This window comes from Arvicola amphibius, chromosome 3 (genome assembly GCF_903992535.2).
Source record: "Arvicola amphibius chromosome 3, mArvAmp1.2, whole genome shotgun sequence".
NCBI classification, from domain to species: Eukaryota; Metazoa; Chordata; class Mammalia; order Rodentia; family Cricetidae; genus Arvicola; species Arvicola amphibius.
In genome coordinates, this window is record NC_052049.1 from 101,014,766 (window position 1) to 101,041,980 (window position 27,215).

A 27,215-nucleotide genomic window follows, 5' to 3' on the forward strand; every position below is an offset into this window, starting at 1 on the left:
CTGCTTTCCTGAGTATTCATTCTCTAGGGCCTAGAGGCTAGGCACTTTGTGCTAGCAATGGCTTCTCTTTTACCATTTGGATTTCTCCTCTCCTCTGTACTGTGACAGGTTGCGGAAGAGGATGGCCCTAAGGTCCTACAGGTGATTGTATATGAATTCTTTTAGACAAGTGCAGGGCAAAAGTCTCTCAGTTATGCCATACACTTTGATAGAACAAAAATGGACATCTATTTTATCCATTTATCTTGTACACATAGTGGTTACGATTACAAATAGTTGTGATGGATTTAATTGACCATGCACCATTTAAGCTGGGCAGCATGCCTGAACTAACTGACAGGCTGAAGTTGCTTGGCTTCATAGACTTCTCTCACAGCTGACATTACGCTCTCTGGACTGGCTTGTGTGTGTCTCTTCTCAAAGCAATGCGATCTGGCTAGATCCCTCGTCCTGAGAATAGTGCCCGGTGTAAGACCTTTATTAAACTAAACTGCCTGAGCCAATAGCAAAGCATGGCTTTCACCCAAGTCCTGTTAATACACAGGAGAGGCGCATGAGCGTTAAATACTGTTTTAGCCACAAGCTTATAGGAACTGCGCTACTATCACGTACGACGAAGGATAAACACAATGGTTTTCTGAATGACGTTGAAGGTCTTTGTGGACTTCCAAATGGAGTATTTGTGTCTTCATTAAGAAGGAAAGGAAACAATTGTGCAAATCTTGACTCATCCATTACTCAATATAAATGGAATCTTAGGGTCAAAGTCTTGGAACTGCAGGCAGATAAAGACTTTCCCAATGTTTCTCTATTCACAGAAATAAGATTTCTCTGTGACATTCTTATCATCATCCCTGTGAATGAAAAGTGACGAAAAGATGCTGTGTGTGTTTATCTAGAGTGGCCTCTAGGCTTCCGTGTTGCTTTTATTTTCTCAAGATGATACATGTTAATATTTCTGCCTTTTAATCCCTACATCATAGAGAAATCAAATCCACCAGTGCTCACCTATGCCAGAAATCACCCGAAGCCATCAGTACCACCAATGCTCATCTTAGGTGATGTTAGGCATCACCTGAAACCACCAGGGCCATTATTAATTCTCACCTATAGCAGGCATCATCAAAGTCATCAGAGCCACTAATGATCTTCTGTGGCAAAGGTCACCTGCAACCAGGTTTAGGTGAAGAGACACTCCAGCTTTATTTTTCAGAACCCCCAGCTTCCTGTTTGGCCATCTCCCCTCCACATACAGTCAGGGCAATGTGACTACATTTCTATCAAACCCCGTTAGAGAGTGGAGGCTGGTGAGATCATCTGGCATGATATGGACCCAAATCGTCGGATTTTTGTGAAGGAATGCACGGTGATGTTCACAGTGTACACACGTGGTTATCAGCACATACCCAGTGTGCACTGTGCACACTTCACACGTCAGGTTAATAAAGAACAACAAGAAACCTAAGTCTAGGTGAGTGAGAGGCAGGAGACATTCCCCTGAGACAGTGAGAGACTGAGACATTCCCCTGAGTGATTTACAGCAACCAGCCCCTCCCCTGACTCACGGCCTAGGTGAACACAATTCCACTGAGAAAGTCAAACCACATGGGATAGAAGTAGTCACATGTCTAGTAGAACACCCCAAGTAACTAGCTTGCTCTCCTTGGTTCACCTTCCTCCTAACTCTGTCCCTGGCTCAGTTATATTTATTTGAGGTATCACTTGAAGGATAAAAACAACCAGGTGTGATTTGGTGCTGCCACAGTCAGCAACACTATTTGCTGGGCTTTTGACTGCTGCCCTAGTGCCAGAGGCTGCCTGGAGACCGCCTCTTCTGCTTCCCTCGCTTGACCACACCCCCCGTTTCAGGAGGCAGCTCTATTAGGAGCATTATGGTCTCTGCATCCTCTTTAGCTGGGAGCGGAGGAGGATTCCCGCAGGTAGTAGCTGGAAAGAGCCCGCGGACCTTCAGAGAAGCCCGCTTCATTCTTCGCCCATCTCTCCGGCAAAGTCGTAAGTGAGGGCTGAGTTTTTGTTGAAAACTTTCATCCCATTTTTCTTCTCCTCCCTGATATTTTATGAATTAAAGGGGAAACTGGGAAAGTTTTAAGAAACGGCAGGTTTCTCTTCCTTTTCTAAAAACCTCTTTCCCTACTTACCTACTCCATTGTTTAACAATATTTTTCAAAATTACTTCCCAACCTCATTGGACAAGCTCAAAATCAAGACTCTTGTCACCCCCGCCCCCAAAGGCAAAACCACTCACGTTGTAAATCCGGGCAAATGACACTTCACAAACGTGAATGTCCTTTACAGACCCTTCCGGAGAAATAAAACTGCACTTAGAAACTTGCTTTTCTTTTTTCCTTCTTGGTGAAAGTCTACTGTTTTGCCTTTCCTGCCCCCTCCCCCTTACCAGTGATTTAATGAATGACTTTCACAGGGAGGGTAAATCGCTCTCCATTAGGATTTTCTGAAGGCAGGCCAGCCTATTGGGTCGTCTCTTCTGCCTTGTGACTTGCGTCCTGCAAAAGCCCGACAATTCTTGCAGGCCCTGTAGGTCGGTAGTTTGGGGCTGTCTGCAGGTTAGAGGGGGTCTTCTTCCTTGCACTGAGGGCTTGGGCCCCAGCTACCGAGGGAGGCTGGAATTGGGACAGCAATTCTACTTTCCTAGTGTCTTCTTGTTACTCTAAGAATGTCAGCTATAACTTTTCAAAGCAGACTGTGCTGCAAGGGGACTGTCCAAAGATGCTGGGTGGCATGAGATCATGATATTCCATTGTAAGGCTTCCCCCTTTTTTGGTTTTCATCCCAAAGCTGTTTTCCTTCCAACTTTGTATCGCTGCATGAAACTGTGGGAAACAACAGGAAATTCAGATTTCAGATCCCAAAACGTACCTCTGGCCGCTCCGTTTGATTTGTAAAATTACTGACACTTTTAACTCTTTCATCAACTGGGGTCTGGATTACTTCAGCACCTTTTTAATCTAGTGAGAAACCCCTTTGGTTCGTCAGGCTCCGGATCACGCAGGGCGGGCTGGGTGGCCTCTATTCCTCTATTACCTGCTGTTCCCAGAACCCGGCCAGAGAGAGAGCTGTAATGGGTTAATTTGCGAGAAGTGCTTTGAAGATGAAAAGGTCTTTTCATGTGTTAACTATTGTAGCTATTAATATTAATATTAGAAGAAACGCGCCACTTTTCTACAGCTTCTATACTTACCAATCAGTAGTGGAATAACAAACTGCAGGCAGCAGCCACGCCACCTCTTCTGTCTTGGATCTGCTGCTGGGGACTTGAGACGAGTGTCTGATTACCAAGGGGCTCTTCCCTTCACAAGGCACCTTACACCCAGGTGCTAGTTGCCAGAGGTGCCAGGGAGGGCTAGAGCAGAGTGGGGCAATCCTCTAGCACCTGGCAGGGTGACCTTGGAGTCTTCTCAGCCCAGACTTCCAGTTGCCCATTCAAATTCCTAAGAACCAATAGAGTTCAAAGATCAGGAGGGTCAGAGTTGAAATTTGGAAGGAGTTAAGTGGGTAAGTGCTTGGATTCTATGCGAGGCAGCGTTTGTAATGTAGGAGAGGTTACTGAATGAACATAGCAGGCTTTTAATATAATAAAAATAAAATAATAATAATAATAATAATAATAATGCAAGTGATTACTGATGTCCCACCTAGTTTACAAAGGGGGCAATCTATAAGTAAGGAGTATAGATCTTTGAAAAATAAAAGAGCCAACAGGGCCGGTGTAGTCTGAAGAAATATTGGAAGACATTGGGTATGTGGGTACAGGTTCCAAGGGGAGGGCTGGGCTAAGGCAAACAGATGTGGTGGGGACAGGTCCTGGGTACAGATTTCTGCCTGTGATCACAGACAGCCTCAGTGTGTGGGCAAAATTCTCACCCTTAACTATGGTTCCGCTGAACCTGGTGATTTTTTTTAAAGTAATTGACAGTTTCATACATTTCTATAAAGAATTGTAGTCAACCTCATTGCCTTCTTTCTTTTCTTAGGGAATACATCTCAGCACCAACACCCTTGTGCTTTTCCTGTCTTCTTTTTAGGTGTGGGTCTTGTAACTTTATTTCTTGGTGAACAGGCACACAGTCCCTGGCAATGATCCCTTTCTAATTGCCTGTTTTAATTCCTCAGTGGCTCACATCAAGTAGCAGAAGAGAAGAGTATATGCCAAAACTTGGGGCTTGCTCCCTTCCGTCCTTCTTCCACTAACTTCTGTCCCTTCCTTCTTCCCTCCCTCTTTCTGATTCATGGGAATTTTAAAGCATTTAGTATATGAGTGACACTAATATTTGAAGCAGCAATTTAATGACATTGAAGGCGACAGTTGTGTCTTTAATCCCGGGGAAACTTCTGTGTGAGATCCTCCTTGGCCTCCTTAACTCTACTGAGACTGTAGCTTCACAGGACTCTTTTTAACAAGTCCTTCATTGGAGGAGCTTTTGTTCACCTAGCGGTGTGCAATTGGATTTGAGGTGCTCTACATGAGCCTCTTCCTTTAAATCACCAGGGTGAGCTCTTGATGGGACCAGATCAGAATCAAGGAAATAAGAACCCAGGGCTGGGTCTCCAATCACAGGAAGCAGAAACTCCAAGACACACAAAAGCCGCCTGGGTTTTGCAAGGTATCTGGGAGGGTCTTGGGGATCAGGCCTGTTTTCCAAAGATGAATTTGTAAATTAAATACCCCTTGCTGAGAAGACACTGACTCTGGAGAAAACTGCACGTCTGGAATGCCTGAGAGAGCCATCCATCCCAGAGTGGTCGCTGAGCCCTGCTTCTGCTTTGTGTCCTGCCTTGTTTAGAGAGGGCAGCAGAATATATCGATGAACATACTTTCAATTTTATATAATTTATTTTAGAAAGCAATATTTTGCTGGGAAAAGTTGAAAAAAAAGACAATACAATTTTAAATGGTGTGATACAGTCTATGAATGTTTTCTGAATTCTAGTGACACCAAACAAAACAGGGTCTCGAGCAGAGTTGGGGGAGAGGGAAGGATGTTTGAGATCGTTTTTTCCCTCCTTATAGCAGAAGGTGATGAATTTGATGGCCCATGGTGTAGGTGTGGTTCCTGAACCTCCAGGGGAAGCTGGGCCATCACTTTTTGGTGGGAGTGAGGCAGGGAACTTTCAGTGCCAACCGGGAGTCTACCCTTTATGGGGAAATACAGTTTTCTCTTTTGTTGGCTTTTCTTTTAAATCTAAAAGCAGGAAAGTTTGTAAAACCAGTTCAAAGAGTTTTTTTTTTTTTTTTTTTTTTTTTTTGGTTTTTCGAGACAGGGTTTCCCTGTAGTTTCTAGAGCCTGTCCTGGAACTAGCTCTTGTAGACCAGGCTGGCCTCGAACTCAGAGATCCGCCTGCCTCTGCCTCCCGAGTGCTGGGATTAAAGGCGTGTGCCACCACCGCCCGGCTCAAAGAGTTTTTAAAAGTCTGTGAGTCTTAACAATCGGGACAAGTCAGTCTTCAAAATCATCTTTTGGTGCCTCTGGGTGGAGGTCTTTCAAGGACTCCTGTTACTGTGGAGCGATCTGTTGCCATTCTGGTCCCCTGTAGGAAGATCTTCCTATATTCCTTGTTCTGGAATCACTTAAAGGATCCTGAGGGCTTCGGTTTCTTGAGGTTATCAGAGGATAAAGAACTAGTTTGTTTCTTGGGCAAGACAGAAGCCTTAGCCATCCTTTGGCGAGGAGACTCAGCCCTTCTCTTGTGCATTTCTTTCTGGCCAGGTGTGCCTTGCACCTATGGTGTGCAGCCTTGTGCTTAGTCTCAGCAGATGTCTTTGCTTCTATTTCCCAGGTGACTCTGCTTCCTAAGTATCCATCTTAGTAGACATGCTCCAAAGTGTACTCAGGTGAGTCCTGCAGTGTTGCTGAGTGAGGTCCTGAGACCGGTAGCATCATCCACACATGGTCATGGTAGAGCCTGGAGCTTCTTTGTAACCAGAACTATGCCATTCAGTTCATGTGTGCTTCATAGTTTGGGTGCCCCGACCTCAAATCAAAAGCAATGACAGCTACAAAAATGGAAGTCCAGAGAAACAGGAACCTTTGCAATGCTTTCCAGAGCAGCCAACTAGCTTCCCTGTATTGATAACTAGTTAGTATAAGTGTTACTCTACAAAACAAGGATATGTGTACACACACACACACACACACACACACACACACACACACACATTCAACTCAGGAAGCGGCTGCAGTAGTTCCTGGTTTGTGTGACAGCAGCTACAGTCTTTCCACATCTCTGTTGAGCTGTAAGAATATGCTTGCTTCTTGATTGTGGTTGTATGCATAACAATGGTGCCCCGGGTTCCTAGCAATTGTGGGAGACTGTGGCTCTTTCCTCCTGCAAATATTCTTGACTAAGGATATTCAGTCTGTGATCCTAAACAGGATTAAGTTTTTGGATGACTTAAATGTCATTTAATTTATTTAGATTTAGATCATGGGGTTCTAGGTCTTTACTCCCCCTTTCTTTCTTGCCTTCCTTTTTTGTCCAAACAAGGCCTCAGTGCTCAGTGGCTTGCCTGAAACCCACAGAGATCTGCCTGCCTCTGCATCCTGGGATTAAAGATATGCACTACTACATCTATTTTTAAAATAAGTAACCTCTGCTACCTCAATCTGTAAATACATTATTAATATAATAATTATACTAAGACTCATCTTTCTTACTAACAGTAAATGCCAGGTACTGCTGATGACATAGCAATAAAATAATTTATTGAGCATTTTAAGTATTATAAGAATACAGCTAAATATTTTCCTTTTGTGTAGCCCTCCTCAGCAACCCAAAGGTTTGTATTCTTATCTTCATTTTATAGTTGAAGAAACTAAGACGACTAGGCTAAGAAATCCTGTCATGCCGGGCGGTGGTGGCGCACACCTTTAATCCCAGCACTCGGGAGGCAGAGGCAGGTGGATCTCTGAGTTCGAGGCCAGCCTGGTCTACAAGAGCTAGTTCCAGGACAGGCTCTAGAAACTACAGGGAAACCCTGTCTCGAAAAACCAAAAGAAAAAAAAAAAGAAATCCTGTCATGATGGCACACGCAGGAAGGAGAGCCAGGTCTACCTACAGTCTGTAGCTCCAAAGCTCTTCTTGACACCTCAGTTCTCTGGCCTCAGTTTATTGAAATGAGATGATTTGATTCATTTTTCTTTCCGAGTCCAAAATTCACTGGCTTTGCGAAACCTCTCTTAGCCATAGAGTGCCAGCAAGCTGTTTAGCATTACGCTGGGAAATTGGAACCTTAGAATTTGGGCAATAAAACAAATAAAACCCCACCATGCAAATCACAATTAGACATAGTCCAAGAAGTTGCTTGCCAGATTTGAGAGATCCCTGTCAGCTGGTGTCTTTCAATTCTGCTTTAAAACTATCCAGTCCCCTGTCGTTCCCTTAGTCTTCCTATTTATGACCTCTCTTGTTTGTTGGGATGACGACGAGGAGCAAGAACCCGACGACGAGCAAGAACCCGATTTAAATTCTAGATTGCAACTGCAGGCCAGGTTGAAAAGAAATTACTTAGAATTCCAGGGTCTTGAAGAATTTCTTTAGCAGCAAGCATTGGGTAAGAGTTGACGTTTTGTCTTACAATTCTTCTTTGGGTTTGGCTTGGCCAAGGATCTGTTTGACCCTGACTTCTAAGACATCCCTTGTTGAGAAGAAGAAGGGTTTACATTATTCTTCTAGATCCATTCCTTTTTTAGGTTTCCATGTTTGATGTGTAAAACCATCTTAGTTTAACCAGCTGTCAGCCCCTAACTTGGCCACAGTGCTGCAGTACATCTGAAGGCCTATTGTGTTCGATTGTTGCTTTTCAGGGTTTTTCATGGAATGGAAGAACAATATCATAGGTGCACTTTTCTTACCGCCAAGGTTGGTTTCCTTATGACATGCTCGACGTGCTAACTGTGCGACTAGAAGGAGTAGATTGTCAGTTTCTGATATGTTTCAGCGATGACAGTTGTCACTGTCCTAGTTGAGTTTGGAGGCTATCAGAGCTCAGCAGAACGTTTGTGTCTGTTCTTGACTGTTCATTCTGACAGCATGATGGCTAAGGGATTTTTCTCTCTAGGATGAAAGGCAAAATCATCTATGAAGCTAGGAAAAGCTCTATAATATACTAGAGTAAAAGCGCTGTTAAAGATACGTTCTTTTGTAAATTATATATTTGTGTGTATGAGTGGCGCAGCTTCCTGCAGAGGATAGTGGAGGGCCTCAGACGCCTTGGGGATGAATGGCAGGAGGCTGTGAGGTGCCCAATGTAAGTACTAAGAACTGGACGCAGGTCCTCTGTGACAGATGTATTAACTCTTAACCACCGACCCATCTCTCCAGCTCCCTTAAGCCACCTTTTGCCCCCTTTAGAAGACATCAGTGACCTATGTTCCTAGGAAGAGCGAAAGAATATATGCTTATAAGTCATAATGGCATGAGCCCATTTTAGTATCGTAAGGAGGATTGGTCATACACATTCATGTAGGACTTGACAATGCTAGGCTTAATTAGAAATTTCAGAGGCAGAATAATAAGAGGTGGGTATGAGTCATTTTATTTAAGAAGGGGTTAGGGACAATTGCCAGTGAAGCTGGAGAGAAAGAAGACACGCTGATTAGGCGGTCATCGTTGCTGCCTCAGAATTTTGTGAAGGAGTGGGTGACTGCTGATGGAGCGGGCAGCACGCAGAGGTCAGAACATGGCCTTTATCGGCCAATGCCACCGTTTAAAAGATACTTACACTGTGAGCTCACAGTCCATCCTGAAGAGAGTGAGGCTCCATCTTAGTGAGGCAGAACGACTGCCCTCAGTTCTAATCATTCATTCACATTCAGTCTGTCTCTCAGTGGTCCCAGCATTCCTAATGCTGCCACCCTTTAACAGAGTTCCTCAAGTTGTGGTAACCCCCAACCATGAACGTATTTTTATTGCTACTTTATAACTATCATTTTGCTACTGTTGTGAATCATAATGTAAATATCTGTGTTTTCTGTTGGTCTTAGTTGACCCCTGTGCAAAGGTCATCTGACTCTTTAAAGGGGTCGTAGCCCACAGGTTAAGAAACTACTGCTTTACAGCAATGTTTCCTAGAAGCATGGTAAGGAATGCTCCATTATTTAATATGAGCTCTCGTAAAGCATTTCCTTTGTTGCTTTGCTAAACTAGCAGAAGAAGAAGATACCTTCCAAACTGACTGGAGAAAATGCCATGGGCCACGTGTGGGAACTGGGATAGGATGGAGGAAGACAGACACAATTGCATGGTACGTTAGGTAGATTGGAGACAAACACAGCATTAGTTGTAGATAACATTTTAAACTATACATTGATGTATTCTTATGATAGATCCCTTTTCTGTTGCATTTAGGAATCCCAAGTTCATTGTTACAAGTGGACACCTTCCATAACACATAATGACAAAGTTTTGTCCTAAGAGATCTGTGTCCTGGGTTTGTTCTGGCACATTCCTTCACTGAGTCAGCAAGCAGGTTCCATGATTGGCATGGTCTCTCTTTCAGGCAACTCTGGACTCTAGGAGAGAGGGTGGTGGAGTACCATACTTTTCCCCCATTTAGTGTCACTTATAAGAGGACAATCAGGGTGCCCACAGAGCTCAGGACATGTTTATATGGTGTAGTCAAACCTCTGTTTTCATCCAACTAGCCAAACATGAAGAATATTCAGGAAAAAATCACACCAATTTTGAACATGTATAGACTTCTTTTTCTTGTCAATATTGGCCAGCCTGGGCTGCATAGGGAGTTCCTGGCCAATCTGAGCTATACAAAAAGACCCAGTCTTTTAAAAATGATATTTTGGCAGTAACAATACAGTTGTGGCTAATTATATATTATGGAATGCAAAATATTTGTATGTATTTGCAGTCTTAAACTTCAGGAGATAGAGTAACATTTCTGGACAGAAAAATGTCCAGAGCATTATGCCAAATATAACTGAAAAAAAAAACAGGTTAAAACAGCAAATTAAGACTATAACATGGAGGTGACTGGATGGTGGGACTGCAGGGTTTGTTTGTTTTACCATTTGAGGCTCTTCTGAGTTATTTTTCCTACATTTTGGTACTTATTTGTTGGTGAAGAAAACAACAGAACCAACTATAAAATAACGCAGAGCAGCTCAAAGGAGGCACCTCACCAAACAAACTTAAAAACGGGCAATTGATTTCTACACAGACACAATGAGAATAAAAGACACCTTTCAAATTCTGGTTTTCAAAAGTCAAAGTATTTAGCATTCAGAAATGGCAAAATAGTCCGGCATTCAGAAAAAAAAATATCTTTTTAAAAAGTCACCAATTTTAAGATTTTTCTATTGTGAATTTAAAATATGTTAAAGAAGAATGATTTCAGAATATGCGGGTTTTTTATAAACATTTGCAATAAATGCATGCTATCATGTTAACTATTTGGAGAGATTTTCTATTTGCTTTGAAATATTAGTTCACTCTGTAGCCCAGGATGGCCATGAACTCAGGTTCCTGCCTCCCTTTTTTGAGCACCAGAATCGTAAGTGCGTACCACTATGCCTGGAGATGTAGAAAAAAAAAATAATCACGTGTGGTTTATTAGGACATTTGTTTAAAGGCATAGGTTTCCTTTAAGGGCAGATCGTTTAAATGAAAAGCCCTTGCCTGATGTCTCATTACCCACTGATGGAATCAAGCAGGACAGAGTTGTGTGAACTGGATTCAGCCCTGACCAAGGCTTATCTGTTCAGAGTCCTCACTCTTCTCTTGCTTTGCCCCCACTCATCCCTGTTGCTTCCTAACCTCTCGGCTTTGTGCATTGCTGTCACCGGACCTGGGTGAGAAGGGGTGTGGGCTTGCAGGTTCTGGCAGGGTTCCAAGGCTCCTGGACCAGGTGGAAGTTTGAAAAGGCCACATACTTTGCAAAGACAAAAACTCTTTCGGAGTGAATGGAAAGCTAGTTTTCAAGGACTTCGTCGGATACGAGACATTTCCATAGGCCAAACTGTTGACTGGTTTCCTCTACAGAGAGCTTGCCTGCTCCCTAAGCTCCAAGATGAAGAAGGCAGAGAAGCAAAGGGAAAGGATGAAGCCGTAGGGCCAACTCTAACTGGGCAGCAGGCAGGGTGGTCTAGACTTCCTCCTCATCTAAAAGGGATTAACATGAACCAAGGGCTGTGTGCAGGTTTTCTCTAATCCGCACAATTTATTTGCATGTCAGTCACGTGGCGAGACTCTGCAGGAACCCGGGGAGAGATTAAATTCTGCTCTAGGGATCTTGAATTCTAGTGAGAGTTTGAGAGGGAAGAAAGGCTAAGTGCAGAGGTGTGGTTGCTTGCATAGGACAGCGGGAACAGGTTTCTTCTGTAAGGTGACTTGAAATAGTCATGTGACCATAGCAAAACAGATTTTGCTTAGAGATGGACCCGGGGCACACTCATTTCAGGTGGTCTTTATCCAGCCTGGTCTATGCAGAGCCTCCAATTTATAAAACATCTCTTTCATTCTTAGGCAGAGAATTATTTAGCCACCCACCTGCCCAGCCACCCACTCAGTCATGGATTTAAAAACATTTGAGTTTCTGTCATGCAAAGTGAAAAAAAAAGCATAGTGCCTACTTTCAACCAGTTCAGGATGGAGCAGGGAGATAAATGGAAACAGATGTTGGTAGAGCCCAGCGATAAGTGCAGACAATAGGAAGATAATACGCTCTGGCGACTGTCGGAAGGGAGGAGCTCTCTCCTGCTGGGGTGAAGAGTGGCTGAGTTAGGGGTGGGGGCACAGGGTCTGACACAGGCCTGGAGGCCTCAGGAGATGTGGGACTCACAGTTCTGGAGGAACCGGAGGGTAGAGGGCATTTCCAGAAACATGGCCACCGAAGAAGTGCAGCGGAGGGAGAAACTGAGGTACACAGTAGAAGGCTTTGAAGGCTACAGCAGGGCTCTTTGGAGGGTGAAAGGTTGGGAGTATAGCTTAGTAGTCTCACTTCGGAAGCACCGGTTCTGCTGATTGGTCAATACTAGCTTGCTCTGTTGAGGAAAAATGAATTTAGCTGTGCATGGCCCACTGTTCCCATACGTTCCCATCATCCCTGCACAGAGACAGGGCTCAGGGCTGCATCTCAGCTGCACAGTAAGGCTTAAAATCACACAGTTGTTATCTATTTAGGTAATACATATGTGCAAAACCAAGACAAAATGTTCAAGTCCGGTTGATGTTCAAGAAGTTGTCATGTGGGAGGGAGTTCCTGTTGGCTAAAAAGCCAAGGAGAGGGGGAAGAACTCACACACCCACAGATACACCCACACCCACAGATACACACACACACACACACACACACACACACACACTCACACCCCTTTTGCATCTTCAGAAAGGGTTAGGTCTCCAGCAGCTGTTCTGTGTCACAATCTACAAGTTGGAAAAGGGGCAGGTTCTTTTTTTCTTTCTCCAGAAAAATAATAAAGCAGCAATCGCTTTCTGTCTCAGAGTTATTTCCTGCGATGAGAGCCCTTGAGATCCCTGGCAACTCCTTCTTTCTAGTTTCCTCCCTGGGCAAAAGGCTTTTCCCCAAGGGAAGTGTCATTCATGCTGTGGAGAGGATGGTCCAGCACAGAATGCACCAGATGTTCAGCCAGAGGTTCCCTCCCTCCCTCCGTCCACTGGAAGAGAAAACATGTTTCCACTGGTCCTTGTTCCAAGTGTGTTGCTATGAAGGGGAGTGCTGTCTGGCTGGCAGACAGAAACTCTTGTTGTCTTGGAGCTGGGCTCTGGCACAGTGCTGCCAATTCGCAAAGTTCTTTCTCTTGTGAATATGGAAGTGAACTGGACATTCAGAAGAGTGGCGGTCTGTTGCTGCTGAGGGAGTCTAAGTGATTCACAGGACCGTGCGGTTGCATCTCCCTCTGCGGTCATCCATGACTCCCTATTCCATGTGCCCCGAGGAACCAACCACTGCTTATATTTTCCATATTTTTTGGCAGACTACCAATCACGCTATGATAGAGTTACATGTGAATTTGTCTTCTCCACTTCTGAAGCCACAGGCTCCAGACTCTGTCGTTCTCAGCCCTCTTCTCCCTGTTACAAGCCTGTTAAAAGCCAGGGGCCAGGAGGTCAGGAATCTGTATTTGTTTACTAGCGTGTCTCAAGGGCCCCCGCGCATTGCTTCATAGGAGGCATAGGGTAACTATTGAAGGAATAAATAGATTCCTAATAGAGCCCGCCCTAGAGCTGTGAGAGGGAGGACAGGCCTGCAGGGACAGCAGAAGGTCGAATGGCTCCCGTGAAGCAGCATTCCCTCACGCCTGGATGTTTCCAGTACAAAGGTACACATCATCCTGCAGGACCCTGGAGGGCTGGCCGGCTTTTCTTCAGGGACTTTCATCATGATAATCCATTTGCAGTGTGGCATGGTCAATGCAGGTTTTGGGTCTTGTCCTTGTATAGATCTGTACGTTTTGAAGGTGCTTTGTTAAGAGCTTTAAAGTTAATTTTCTGATTAAAACAAAACCAAAAACCAGTAAGAGGGAATGCTTCAGCGAGGGAGGGGCCAGCGAGTATCTGGACACGATCATCCCACACCAGGTTGGGACAGGCCCATGGGCATCCATATTGTCTGTATCCAATTCTCAGTCTGAGACATGGAGCTGCTCACTAATTTTGGCAAAAGCACTGAACGGGCCAGAGGTGACAGACAGGTAAAAACAATGTTTTGGGAATGGCCGTCCTGGATCTTTTTCAGTCACTCGGTGTCTCTTCTGAGGCGCTCTTCCTGGGTCCATCAGCTGCAACAGAAACAAGGATGAAACCTTAAGTAGCGTGCCTAACCTAGCGACCTAGAACTCTTACTTAACCGATTTTTAACAGAATGACTTTTATTTGTTTGTTTGTTTTTGGCTAATGTTATTTGGATTATCCTGTATTCTGAGGAGGTAGGACATCTTTTTAAATTCATCAATTAGCTTATTTTTCTGTGTCTTTTTACATCATGCATCTTGATCCCATTCATTTCCCCGCCTTTCGCATTCGCTCTCTGCCACTGCATACTCCCCAAATGAAAAAAAAAATTAAGAGAAAAAAGGAAAAAAATTAAAAAAGGGGAAAAAACTTAAAAAAAAAATCTCGTCATGGAAGCTGTGGTGTGACACAGTGAGTCACGCTGTGAACCCCTTTGTCCTAGTCTCTTTACTCCCACGTGTTCAGTGCCGAGTCAGTGGTCTGGTTAGAGGCCTCTGGCTTCTACCACCCTCTCAACGCTGGGCCCTCGCTAGACGCCCCCTTCCTGAATATCCTGTTGTTGCCCTGTGTTGTGGAGATCCTGCAGCACTGGGTCCGCAGGTCAGGTGCCCCAGCAGATCACAGAAGAGGAGGGTGATGGGGTTGGCCAAGCCATCACACTGGGGCTGGGCCTGGGCAGCTGTAGGGTTGGTCAGCCAGATGAGAAATGGGGACAGCTCTTTTGTGCTCACCACTTCAGGGCTGACTCACCCACACCTGCTCGGACAGGGCTGGGTCTCTTCTGCTGCCCTGGTGAGGTGTAGGGCCTGCTCTTCTAAGTGTTGCGGCTGGTGGGGGTTCAGGGCTAGTTCTCCCACTCTTATGACCACAGGAGCAGCTCTCACACCTCCTCAGGCATCGACGGGCAGGCCGGAGGGATTCATTCCCCCACCCATGCCACCACAAGACAGATGTGAAGTGGGGAGAGCTTTGCCGCGCTCACAGCGTCAGGGCTGGCTAACCCACACCTGCGCTAACAGAGTTGGCTCTCTTGTGCTGGAGCAGGGACTGCTCTCCGGAGGGCTGCAGCTGCTGGGGGTCACGGAGAGCTCTCAGGCTTTTCTGACCACAGAATTAGCTCTTTCACTTGCCCCAGGTATTGCTGGGGCCTAGGGATGGGAAGGAAGAGGAGGAAAGACATCTTAATAAGGTACATCCCTTCAAAGCAAGGCCCCACAGCTCTAGGATAAGTTCTGCCTTATAAGCTCAAATTTCTCACTCAACTGATGCTGGGGCTCTATCCATCAAGCCCTTGGTGAGCAGGATTGCATATTGCCAAGTCCGGACTACAATTTCTGTGAAAGTGGGTATGCCGTTGACTATTAGGCACTATTATGATAGTGAATTGGAATTGTGATTGAACATAAAAGCCATCTCTGGACTTTCTGTGTTTTCTTGAAATAGGTTGATTGATTTGAGCATACACAGGAATGAAAGGGCAAGGGCAGACAGGAACTGGAGAGCAGCTAGGATGAAATGTCACCTCCCAACAATGGGAATTTGGCCTCTGAACGATAGGCCTCGGAATGTAATCTTCTCAATCATTCAAGAGAGGCATATTTTCATGTGTAGTATTGAATTTATGAAAGTGTGTGAACTTTTGCACTCTGGAGAGCACTCAACTCAACAGAAATGTTTGATATATCAATGATTTTTTTTGGTGACCAGCAGCTCGTTGGAAAAATCCCTCTAAGTTAGAACATTCCAGAACATTCTTCTCATTCAGGCCTCCAATACAGATAATAGCTCTCAGCAGGAATGATTTCTCTAGCCTTTCTCTTGATATCAAATAAATTTGTCTAGCCTGTTTTACGAGCTTCTGCCTGTCTCTGTGCCTGGGGCTGGAGGCTCCTTGTGGAAGCGTTTTCCTTTCCGTTCTCTAATGCACCTCTGTAAACGCTTCTATCAATAATTTATTTACTCCATATGGAATTCCTGCTGTGCGCCAGGTCTGGGTGGAGTTGGGGACATGTGAAACATGCATAGAGATCTTATCTTAAAAGACATACAAGACTTGGTCCCTGTCCAGAAATCCTGCCAAAGGGATCTTTTCTTTTAGACCCTGTCACTTTCTGCAGCACACAGACATGGTCTGTGACCCACGCTGGCTGGCTGCGGCTAGGGTCTGTCCCACCCTGTCCGTCCCTGCGTTAGGTTTCCTACCTTTCTGAGTCCTGTTTACTTTTCAGCCTCACAAAGAAGCTAACAAGTTGGCTCCTGGGGAGATGCCCGGGTCTAAGATTTGGATGCCTTGCAGGGGAGTTAATGTCCCTATGCCTGTATATAGCCAGAGGCTCAGTCAATCTTTTCTTCTGCACAGGTGAGGAACACAGAATGAGCTACTATGTGGATTCCGCCATGGGCAGCCCCACCACATTCTCCACCCCACGTCCTGCGGCCCTGGTGAGTGATCCTCTCTTCCCTGCCTCCGTCCCCAACCTGCCCAGTCTCTACACATTTCTTCCCACTCCTGGAGACTCGCAGAAGCCAGGGATTCAGCTTCGGGCCTCTTGGAGGAGCTCCAATGTGAGGTTCTCTATGTTTTATATGAATATAAAGTAGAAATTCAGAACTCCAGGATCTGGTGGAGGCGGCTTCAGTGGACGGGACTCCTCCTAAGGAGGTATGGCATGATGCCTAGACACATGCTGTGCTGCTCAGTTTTGGGACGTGCTCCTGTCACTTCTTAGGAAAGGCCAAGGATGTAGCTAAGTTCCCACGGTCCTCCAACAGCTCCATAGCAAAGATACAAAGCTCTTAAAGTCAGTTGTCCTTCAGTCGAAGATGCCGGTCCTCACTCTTGAGGGCTGATCATCCTATGTGCCCAGACTGCTCAAAGCTGCTCTGGTTTGCCTGTAAATGATTGTTTTAAAAACTAACTGAGACAATGTCCCTATTCCAGGCTGCTCCACTTAACAGTTTGTCTTATAGACAAATAAGCAATATTTTCTAGTTCTGAAAGATGACCAGGTAGCCGAGTCTCAAATTTTGAACTATAAGTCACATTAGCATTATCTGGTCCCTTGCTGTCCTAGACGCATACTTGAAGCAATCTCAGTCATGATTGTCAAAGCTCGGTAGCTCTCAAGTAACGGCCCATTGATGTTCTCTGCCTCAGGGCCAGTCTGTCAAAAGCATGAGACTTCTGGCTTGGGGGAAACTGTAAAGAAGGATATGATGTCACAGCTAGGAGGTAAAGAAACAACACTTTTGGAAGCTGTCTGCCTTTTGTGTGGGAGGGGTTCATCTTCCAGGTACTTACATGGGTGGTGTGCAGGACCCTTTCATCTGACGGAGGAAGTGCTCTTTCCTGTTATGCTATTCTGGCTAGCCCTCGTGGGCTCTGGAAGTTCCTCCCGTGCTGGTTTGTTAGTCCCCTCACGCGTCATCCTTCTTCACATGCCACCCTGCTGGCCTACCTGGAGAAGGGCAAACACGAGGGAGCTAAACAGAGTTTCAACTAAACATGACCTCGATTGTGACCATCTTCCTGAGAAGGAGGATGTGTGGAGGAGGCTGTCAGGAATTACTGACCTTATTTGGGGATCATGTGGCCAGGCTACTAGGAAGCACCCCGAAGCACAGAAAGCAGGGGTAATAACTGCCCGCTCACCTCTCTGGGAGCTGCAGGTTTTGAGACACATGGCAATATGCCCAGGGCCAAGAGTGGGCACCCTAGTGTACTGTACCACATGGAATGTACTGGTGCCCAAGAGGTTAAGTGAAACCCACATTTAGAATTTCTTTTGATAAGACTCTATGTTTAGGAGGCATCTCTGTTTGTTTGAGGGCAGAGTGACTGTGCTGAAAAGCCCTACTCTTTCACCATAATTCAGCCGTACTTTATTTTTAAATATAAATACAATGTCTTTATTTTCCAAATAAAAACAATCTCAGAAATTGTCCTACAAAATTGTAAAAATACAAACTTGTAAATATATCATATCAGTGAACTCTAGGCTGCCAAGATGGCTCAGTGGGTAGAGTTAGGTTTCCAGAACCCACATAAAGATGGTAGAAAAACTGACTCCATAACACTGTTCTCTTGCCTCCTCACATGCCTCCATATATGCCTTCACATGTATCTCCACACATGCCTCCACACATGCCTCCACACATGCCTCCACACATGCCTCCACACATGCCTCCACACATGCCTCCACACATGACTCCACACATGCCTCCACATCCACACATGCCACCACACATGCCTCCACACATGCCTCCACACATGCCTCTACACATGTCTCCACACATGCCTCCACACATGCCTCTACACATGACTCCACACATGCCTCCACACATGCCTCCACACATGACTCCACACATGCCTCCACATCCACACATGCCACCACACATGCCTCCACACATGACTCCACACATGCCTCCACACATGCCTCCACACATGACTCCACACATGACTCCACACCTGCCTCCACACATGACTCCACACATGACTCCACACATGCCTCCACATCCACACATGCCTCCACACATGCCTCCACACATGCCTCCACACCTGCCTCCACACATGACTCCACACATGCCTCCACACATGACTCCACACATGACTCCACACATGCCTCCACACATGACTCCACACATGACTCCACACATGCCTCCACATCCACACATGCCTCCACACATGCCTCCACACATGCCTCCACACATGCCTCCACACATGCCTCCACACATGCCTCCACACATGCCTCCACATCCACACATGCCACCACACATGCCTCCACACATGCCTCCACACATGCCTACACACATGACTCCACGCATGATTCCACACATGCCTCTACACATGTCTCCACATCCACACATGCCTCCACATCCACACATGCCACCACACATGCCTCCACACACGCCTCCACACATGCCTCCACACATGCCTCCACACATGCCTCCACACATGACTCCACATCCACACATGACTCCTCACATGCCTCCACACATGCCTCCACACATGTCTCCACACATGCCTCCACACGTACCTCTACATGTGCCTCCACATCCACACATTCCTCCAACATGCCTCCTCCACACGTGCCTGCACACTTGCCTCCACACACATCACACTTACTTTATAACATATCTATTTTGTAAAGCGTCTTGCCTTGTCTGACAGCTGTTGTGTTATGTAGAGTAAAGCAATACTTAGTGCTGACGATTGAGCCTGAGCTTCAAGCATGCTAGGGAAGTCTCCTGCTTCCCAGGGATACACCTCCAGTCAGTCCTCTTTTTAAGTAAAAGAAAATCTAACACAGGATCTCCTTAATCTTCCCATATGACTCTTAAATTTTCTGTAGCCTAGGCGGACCTTGAACTTGTGATCATCCAGTCTCACCCTATTATATATCACTGGAATTACATGTCTCTGGCACCCAGTCTGGCCTCATTTGTATATTCTATTTTCCCTCCCATTGTGATTGATTGATTAACAGACCACACACACACACACACACACACACACACCTCTCTACATCACACACATGCACACACACATGCACACACACCTCTCTCTCTCTCCATCACACACCACACACACACTCTCTCACACACACGCACACACATGCACACACATGCACACAAACCTCTCTCTCTTACACACACACTCTCTCTCACACACGCACACATACATGCACACAAACCTCTCTTACACACACACACACACACACACACACACACACACACACCTCCTGGCTTCTGTCTTCAGATACTCTGACTAGCAGAAGGGGAACCCAATTCCCTCTTTCCTCTTGCCTTATTTACAACAGATATTAGGTGGAACTTGTGATCCCAGGGCAGGTAGCTGTGAAATGCCCCTGGATTATATTCCTTTCTTTCTGCTAAAACACAATTCTCCAGACTGTGTAATTTCTTAACAAACACATAAGCAACAACAACCAAAGATGTTCATTAGGTTCTGCTCTAGGATGGGATAAGTCACAGAATACGGGACGGTCTCTACTGAAGACCCTTTTGCTGTAGTGCAAAGACGATGGAGTTACCTTAGGCGTGAGAGCATGCGTGAAGAGGATGGATGAGCATGAGAGAGTGAGGGTGGGAAGCCTGTGGAGCTCAGCAGATTCTCAGCAGGAATCTGCTCCTACAGTGAGAGGAGAGCTGGGTCTTTGTTGTCCAGGCAACATCAATGGGTCCACGTTAGCGCTTACCTTCACAGTTCTTAAACTCTTGCTTGGTTTGAGAAAATAGTTCAAATGAGTGCAGCCTTGCTGATGATTGCTGCAGAAAGTACTCGAGCACTGGAGGCAAAATGGCCTCGTAGGTTATTCCTTAACCAGTCTATTAATGCTCTAAACCACGCCTACAAAACGGGCGACTACAACCTACCATGAAGGTCACAGTGCTGCTTCTCTGGGGACTCTCCTATCCAATGCCTCCATAAAGATGAGCTCAATTAATTCCATTTTTTTTTTTTTACCATTTTCCCATGTCTTTCCTTTCTGTTCTGGGTTCTTAAGTTGTGTTAAAAAGATTCTTGTTGGGGGGGGGGGGAGGAATAGAGACGATTTTTACAGGGGTGTCTCTACAGGGGTGTTGTCAGAACAAGATGGAGCTACTGGGGTACAGGTGGTGACATTCTTGTTGGGGAATCTTGCTTCATGCTCTCCTGAGTGAGAAAGAGCCCTCTTGCCACCAGATCAAAATTCTCTTGTCATAGGTTGGTGGTTTACAGCCCCATTGGGTAACCAGACCTGCTTCTCTTATCTAGAGTAGCTGGGTTTAATTGGGCCTCTCGGGCAGCAATTCTATTCTTAGCAGCGGCTCTGGCTGTGGATAGCCTGCCTACCACTCTTGCTTCGGGAGTCTAGTTTTGAGTGGGTTCCTGGAATAATCATGTCTCTGGGCTGTTTGTGCAGCCACCATGCTTGCTACGGTGAAGCCATTCGAGGTACCACCGCAGGTCTGCGGGATTCTTGCAGCACTGCAGTTAGGGATTTGTTTAGGAAAGTGCGAACACTCAAAAGAAGGTCAGAATCACAATAGAAACCATAAAAATGTGTTTTCCATTTTTCTTGTTGTTTGGGGGTGATGATGGCTCTATGACTGATGAAATTAAGGAAGTATAATAGAGTGCATATATATGTATATGTTTATCTATGTATTTGCCCATCCCACACCTTTCTAGCATCTTAGAGAACAGGGCTTTTTTTTTTTTAACTATTAGAGTCAGTCCATGTAAACTATATAATTTCAGAGTCAGGACACACCCTGGATGGTACAACATCAGAAAATAAAGGCCCTGCATGGTTAACTGAATTGCCTAACTTTTTAATGCCACAAAGCATAGATATGACCCATATCTCTTTTTAAATCTGGTTTTGTTTCTATAGCTAAATTTATGAGACCAGGAAATTTATAAAGATAGAGTTACTGCTACAGTTCTGGAAGTTAAGACGATTCAAGATCAAGGTATTGATAGGTTCTCGGTCTTGTAATATCTTAGGCTCTCCTTCCAAGATGGCGCTTCATTGCTGTGTCTTCTAATGGGGGACAAATGCTCTGTTCACACATGGCCGAGGGCTGGGAGGGACTGAACTACTTTCTGGAGCCCTTTTGCAAGGGGTCTTTCACCCTCAGTGAGGTGCCCCCCACAACTGTCACCTCCTTTTCATGTTATCACATTGGTGAATGAGTCTCAGAAATAGGTGTGGGGGAACACATTCAATCATAGGAAGAAATCCTTGCTATTGTATTCATTTTTTGAGGCAGGGTCTGGAACTCACTTAGTAGACCAGACTGGCCTCAAACTGGCCTTCGCCTCCTGAGTGCTGTTATTTTAAGATGTGTGCTCTACTCATTTTTCAAAAAGATAACTTGGCGGCATATGAAAACTTAGAACCAACTTTCATTCATCTATCCACATACCTTGCTTATGAAACGCTGACCTCCCCTGATGTAGGAAGGGCTCAGAACTCCATTATACAGACTGCTGAGAAAACTGCAAAGCTGCATTCTACCCCAAGGCTCCACGTCAGCATTACCATGTGATTCATATCAGGGGGTACCTGAAACTGTCATCCCGTAGGGGCATGAGAACAAGTTTAAGGGCTTCTGGCTGAGTGAGTGGCGACTTAGAGATTCCAGTAGTTCAAAATGGAGCAAATGACTTTCATCTTACTTCAAATTCCTTAATAAGACAGCGATATCTTCAGCCTCTCAGGGCCTTTTCATGGTCCAGGCCATCCACGCCCCTTGGCTGAGTCTCAGTGAGTGTCTGATGTGAGTGGAGAGGCCCGCGTGTTGTTGGCTGGCACGAAGATTTCCATGGGCCTGCAGGGAAGCCTAAAGGTGGTTCACATGAAGAACACACTAGACACTGTCTTCCTGGGCCCTCCCTCCTGCTTCTTTTTCTTTCTCAGAAGCCTGCAGAGGGTCAAGCCTGCCCTTAAACCAGGGCCCAAGCCTATCACCCTCATTGTTTTAAAAAGAATTTCCTGGCCTTGAGTCTAAAATTAAAATTGTCCCTTGGGACTTTGCTATTTTGTATGTTCCTGCCTCTCCTGGTGGCCATACCACCCTTTTGTCCCTCCTCCTTCGCCGTCACATTCAGGAGAGCTCAGAGGACTTTGGCTATGCCTCCCTTCCCACCTCTCAGCAGGACAAGTGTACCCAAGAATCAGCTCTTGTCCCTGTGCCCTTCTGAGGCCAAACACAGCCTGATCGGAATTCTTCCTTAGCATTGCCAGAAGAGTTCTAGCTGGCATGCTTGTCAGTCAGGGTAAGGCGATGCTGCCTCACCCTGCATCTCCCAAGGCCGAGAGACTTCAGAATCTAGTAGAAGTCTATGCTGATGCATGGCAGTGTTTTATAATCTACACCACATGAGAGCCCGGTAGCTGCTCAACCTCAGGAACTGCCTAAGCTTCATTTTCTCTTCTCTTCAGAATCGTGGGTCGTCTGGGAGGAAAACACTGAACTTGACTTTGGGAGGCATGAGGACACGGTGTGAACGTGACAGGGACACTGTAGTGAACTCGCATTCTGACGCTGGCAACTTCTGGCCCAATAGGCTTTCTCCTCTGTCCCACGGAGCTGTTGATCTGATGAAGATCACCAGTTACAAGGTCAGGAGCAGGAATGTGTTCAGGTCAGCAAAATGGAGAGTTTGAGTTGGCAAGGAACTTGCAGATCGGCAAGTTATCCTCCTCCGGAAGCAAACGCTTAGGGAGTTCAAGTGACAGGCCAGAGGTTACAGAGCTCTGTGGCTGTGGAACAGGACTTACACACAAGCTTCCTGCGTTATAGGCCTCTGTGTTCCTGGTAGAGGGTATGAGTGTCTGTGACATTCCCAGAACATGATACAGTTATCCTAGATGACAAATCACAAAGTCCATCCTGCCCAGTGCTGACTCCACTCTAATTTCTGGACTGAAAAACATCTTGAAGTGTTTTTTGTGCCTTCTATGTTTATGGCTTGAGGCTAAACCCTGGGCCTCAGTTGTCAACCGAAGGACAGGCTGTGTTTCTACACAGACTCAAGGAAAGGAGAGGGAGGAGGGAGTTAATAGACAAACACCTGCAACCTGAGGGCTGCTTGGTTGAAGCTGGAGAGGTGCCGGAAAAAGAGCTCACACACTACCACAGATACACTGACTCCATGTGTTTGTGATTTGATAGTATAAAAATATTCCCTGAGTCCCTCTTCCAATTTGGGGGGACTTACAAGACTAGATGGGGAGGGGAAATGGTGGCTCTGGAGACACAGCTGCCTGCAGTCCAGAAGGAAGAGTAGCTGCAAAGTTGCCGGCCCTGCTCCTGATGCATGGTCAGTGTAGTAGAGGGAGGGCACAGACAAGATAGCCTTTCACCACTAGAAGAGGGGACGCGGTCCTCTGAGAAAACAGCTAGGACATTTAGCCCATCCTTTGAGCAGAACAGTGGCAAAGCTGTGTCTTTGGTCTCCTGGCTCTCAGAATTAGGTGGGAGAGATGTTTGGGTTGCAGGTTCCTGGATGCTCTCCTGTAAAGCTTTTCATGCAGTGATGATTGCTGAATTGTTCTTCACATAGTAAAGCGAGAGAGACCATGGCAGAGACTTCAAGGGCCTGTTATTCGTTGGCTACATGGTCCCCTCTCTTTCTTAGTGGATACTTAGTTACTGCGGGTGCTTGAAGCTCCCCTGCTGGCCACCGCATCTGCAGACACTTTTTTTCTATTTCATCGACTTTGTTTATATACCCTTCTTTCTCCCGTCACTACAGACCTGTGGATCTGAACTATACCCCCGCAGATCATATTTTAGAGGCTTGACTCCTTAGCTTGTGTTATGATTTTGAAAGCCATTGCACCTTCAGAAGGTGGGGCCTGAATGACACAAGAAGTCAGGAAGTGTGGCCTGGAACATCCCTGTTCCAGCCTAGGTTCTTCTTGGTCAGCTGCCGTGGAACAACACACTACAGACTGAGCTGCTTGACTTGGTCTTCCCTGGCATGGTGGACTGAGGTTTTGTGGACTTTTGAGGTCGAGTAAACCTTTCTTCCCCTGAGTCATGTCTGCCAGGCATTTTTGTACAGTGACAAGAAAAGCAACAGCCACAAGAACCGTCTTTTATCATTTTCCCCTTTGCTTCACCTGCCAATTTCCTTGAATCTGTGCTCAAACCATGTTCTTTATGCAATCAGCTCTAGCTTCATTCTTTCCTGTCTGAAGAAACTTCTCTATCAAGTTGCTCTGCCATTCCTCTACCTAAACAAGACCCATAATGACACTGTCTTCCACCCTTCTTACATATGCCACACAGTGCAGCGTTCTCACTGGACAAGAGCAAGCCCTCGGTGTATCTTAGATTTCTTTTTTGTTTTCATTGCCTCATTCCAAAAAAAAAAAAAAAAATCATGCTGATTCTTCTTTTAGCATGCCATATAGATGTTTCCACCTTTGCCTCTGTAGTGACACACATGTAAGTCTTTCTTCATAACGGGATTAGGCAAGATTCATGAGGCTTCAGGTGGGGTGGGTACTCGAAGTCAGCAATTAATCTGAAGACTATTTTAAATACAATTTTCAAAACCAAAATCGAGGTAAAAATGCATTATGGAACTAAACATTTAGTTTAAAGAATTTGAAAATGAAATGGTGTCTGGGTCAGCAGCACAGATTTGTGTTCTTGCCTCAGCTCCCTGTGTAGCTTGACAGGGTCCTTAATGACCGTGCCACCTCTTCTTCTTATTCTACTGCCCAATCATTCCATCCTACGTAGCACCATCAAGTGAATCTGTCTAGAGTGTGTTGAGTTAATAAGTCACACACACAACCTCCTTCTGGTGTGCATGGCTTACTTCTAGCTCGGCTCTAATCATCCATGCTCAGCCCATTGCAGGACGCCCGAGATCATGTTTTCCTCCAAGGTTCCTCCACCAGCTAACAGTCTCCAGCTTTCTCTGACCCCGCCCAAGCCTCTTTTCATGCCTCCTTCTGATGTTGGTCTGTCTTGAACTGTAGGCCTGCCATCTTCTTCACTCTTTGATTGCTTGACCGTTCAGCAACGTTCAGTGCCATCAACCCACGGTTCTCCTCTTAGTCCGCTTTCTCTAGAAATTCTTCTCTGCTACTTTCCCTTTCCCCTACAAATGGGTCCTTAGTGTTGCCACACCCTCTCGCTAGGACTTCCTGTTTGCTTTTCTGTGTGTTCCTGCTGAGTGACAAAATTTGTCCTGGAGGGGCAAAGCCCACGTCTACTCACCCTGGATAGGCATCTCATGACGGAGGAGAGTAGGGACACCACCAAAGCCCATCTCGGTGAACCAATTAGTGTGATCGGGGTTACTTACAGGAGTATGCGTGAGGGGTTACTTATGGGAGCAGAAATGACTCAAAGGCACCTGCATCACTGAGGCCCACCCCAGCAGGCATGACAGCTCACAGAAGCTGGGCACCTCGAGCATGCTCCATGTCCTGCAGGCAACTGAGGAGGTTGGAGCGTGCCTTCCAAGTGACTCAGTTGCTCTAAACCTTTCCCAAGGAGTTTGGCTGGTTTCTGCTTCTTCCAGGCAGCTGGTCTGGTCTGAGTCTTCTGTGCGGCTCAACTTTGCTCCTCTGGGAAGTTCTCTCAGCTTTAATTGCTTACTGTGGCAGGGAGGGGCCTAGAGTATCTGGTCAGTTTCAGCGACTCCCTGAAGCTAATGTGAGTAGTTTAACCTTCCTGCTTTAGTGGCTTCCCTGAAGAATGAAATGTTTCAATCTTGGAGGAAACCGTTAGGCAGCAGCTCCTAAGCGTGTGGTTCATCTCACAGTCCTGTTATACTTTTAGCATCCCACATAATACTTGGCATAGCCTAAGAGTACCCGGCATATTAGTTCTGTGACGTCACCTTGGCATAATTCATCAAACACTTACTATGGAACACATACATAGATTATGGAATTAGCTTTACTGGGGCAGAGTCTTGCTCTGTAGCATAGGTTGGGCTAAAACTAGTCATTCTACCACCTCAGCCTCCCAAATATTGACAGTACAAATAAAGTGTCACCATGGCTAGCTTCTAACAATCAGTTTTGAGCCGCACAGCTTCATGTTGTCTATGTAGAAGAAGAGGCAGCTGGGAAACCAACCAGAGCAGGGTTAGATTTCTGTCTCCATCATTTTATAAGCAAGAGCGGCCTGTGCAAGTCTGCTTTCCTCCTCCAAGTGTCAGTTTGCTCTTCTGTAAGATGGAGATAAGGGTGCTAGCTTTACAGGATGGTGGTGGGGACCCAAAGTGGCCACCCTCATAGGATGTGTCGCGTGCCAGCTGGCACTGGCAGGTGTGTGGCGCATGTCAGTTCCTTTCGGCAACCACTTGGGGATGAGCAAGTGAGAAACTGCCAGGTGCTTCTCTTCAGACTGTGGCAGAGATGGGTGGTGTTGCTCAAACATCTCACTGACGCGTCTCCATTTGTAACCAAGAAAGGAAGGTGCAGGTGAAGAGCCTTTCTGTGCGGCAACTTAGTTGAGGTGGTTCCCTTTAAACAATGAGGGATAGGGCTGCACCACCCAGATTTCGGACCCACTAATACGCTGCTTCTTTCTCCTTGACTGGGACAGTTTCGTAATGAATGGAAGCTGTTGATGTGGTTCCGTTGAGTAATAAGGTCATTCTTCTACTCTATGAAATGGCTATCAAGTAGATTCGTGAAATGTCTAATAAGCAGGCAGGTGTTTAGAATACAGAGCTGTGACAGGCTTCTCAGAAGCATGTGCCAGCAGAGGTACTTGCGGTTAGTGGCAGACCCCTACCTCTTGCTCTGAAAAACAGAGTCCTTGGCTTGATGGCAGGCAGTCACAGAGAAAACGTGTCTGAAAAACAGTTCTTTTCTTTTTTTCTGTTTTAGTTGCCTGTGTATGTAGGTGGGGTGTGTGTACATCTGTGTATGTTCTCCTGCATGTTGGTGCACACATGTGTGTATGTTCTCCTGGGTGTT

At 45.9% G+C, this 27,215-nt stretch overlaps 1 protein-coding gene across 2 annotated transcripts in view; it reads left to right on the forward strand.

The window, feature by feature from the left end:
- The first annotated feature begins 1,900 nt into the window (after positions 1 to 1,900).
- The window catches only part of Ets1 (ETS proto-oncogene 1, transcription factor), a 123,180-nt gene continuing 97,865 nt past the window's right edge, over positions 1,901 to 27,215 (forward strand). Inside the window, exons 1-3 of one of the 2 annotated variants that reach the window (XM_038321670.1) lie at positions 1,901 to 2,013; positions 16,106 to 16,188; positions 22,701 to 22,880. In XM_038321670.1, the coding sequence (XP_038177598.1) occupies positions 16,120 to 16,188; positions 22,701 to 22,880 (249 nt within the window). In that variant the 5' untranslated portion in view covers positions 1,901 to 2,013; positions 16,106 to 16,119. The remainder of the gene's footprint in view (positions 2,014 to 16,105; positions 16,189 to 22,700; positions 22,881 to 27,215) is intronic. The other variant, XM_038321671.1, reaches the window with a different exon arrangement.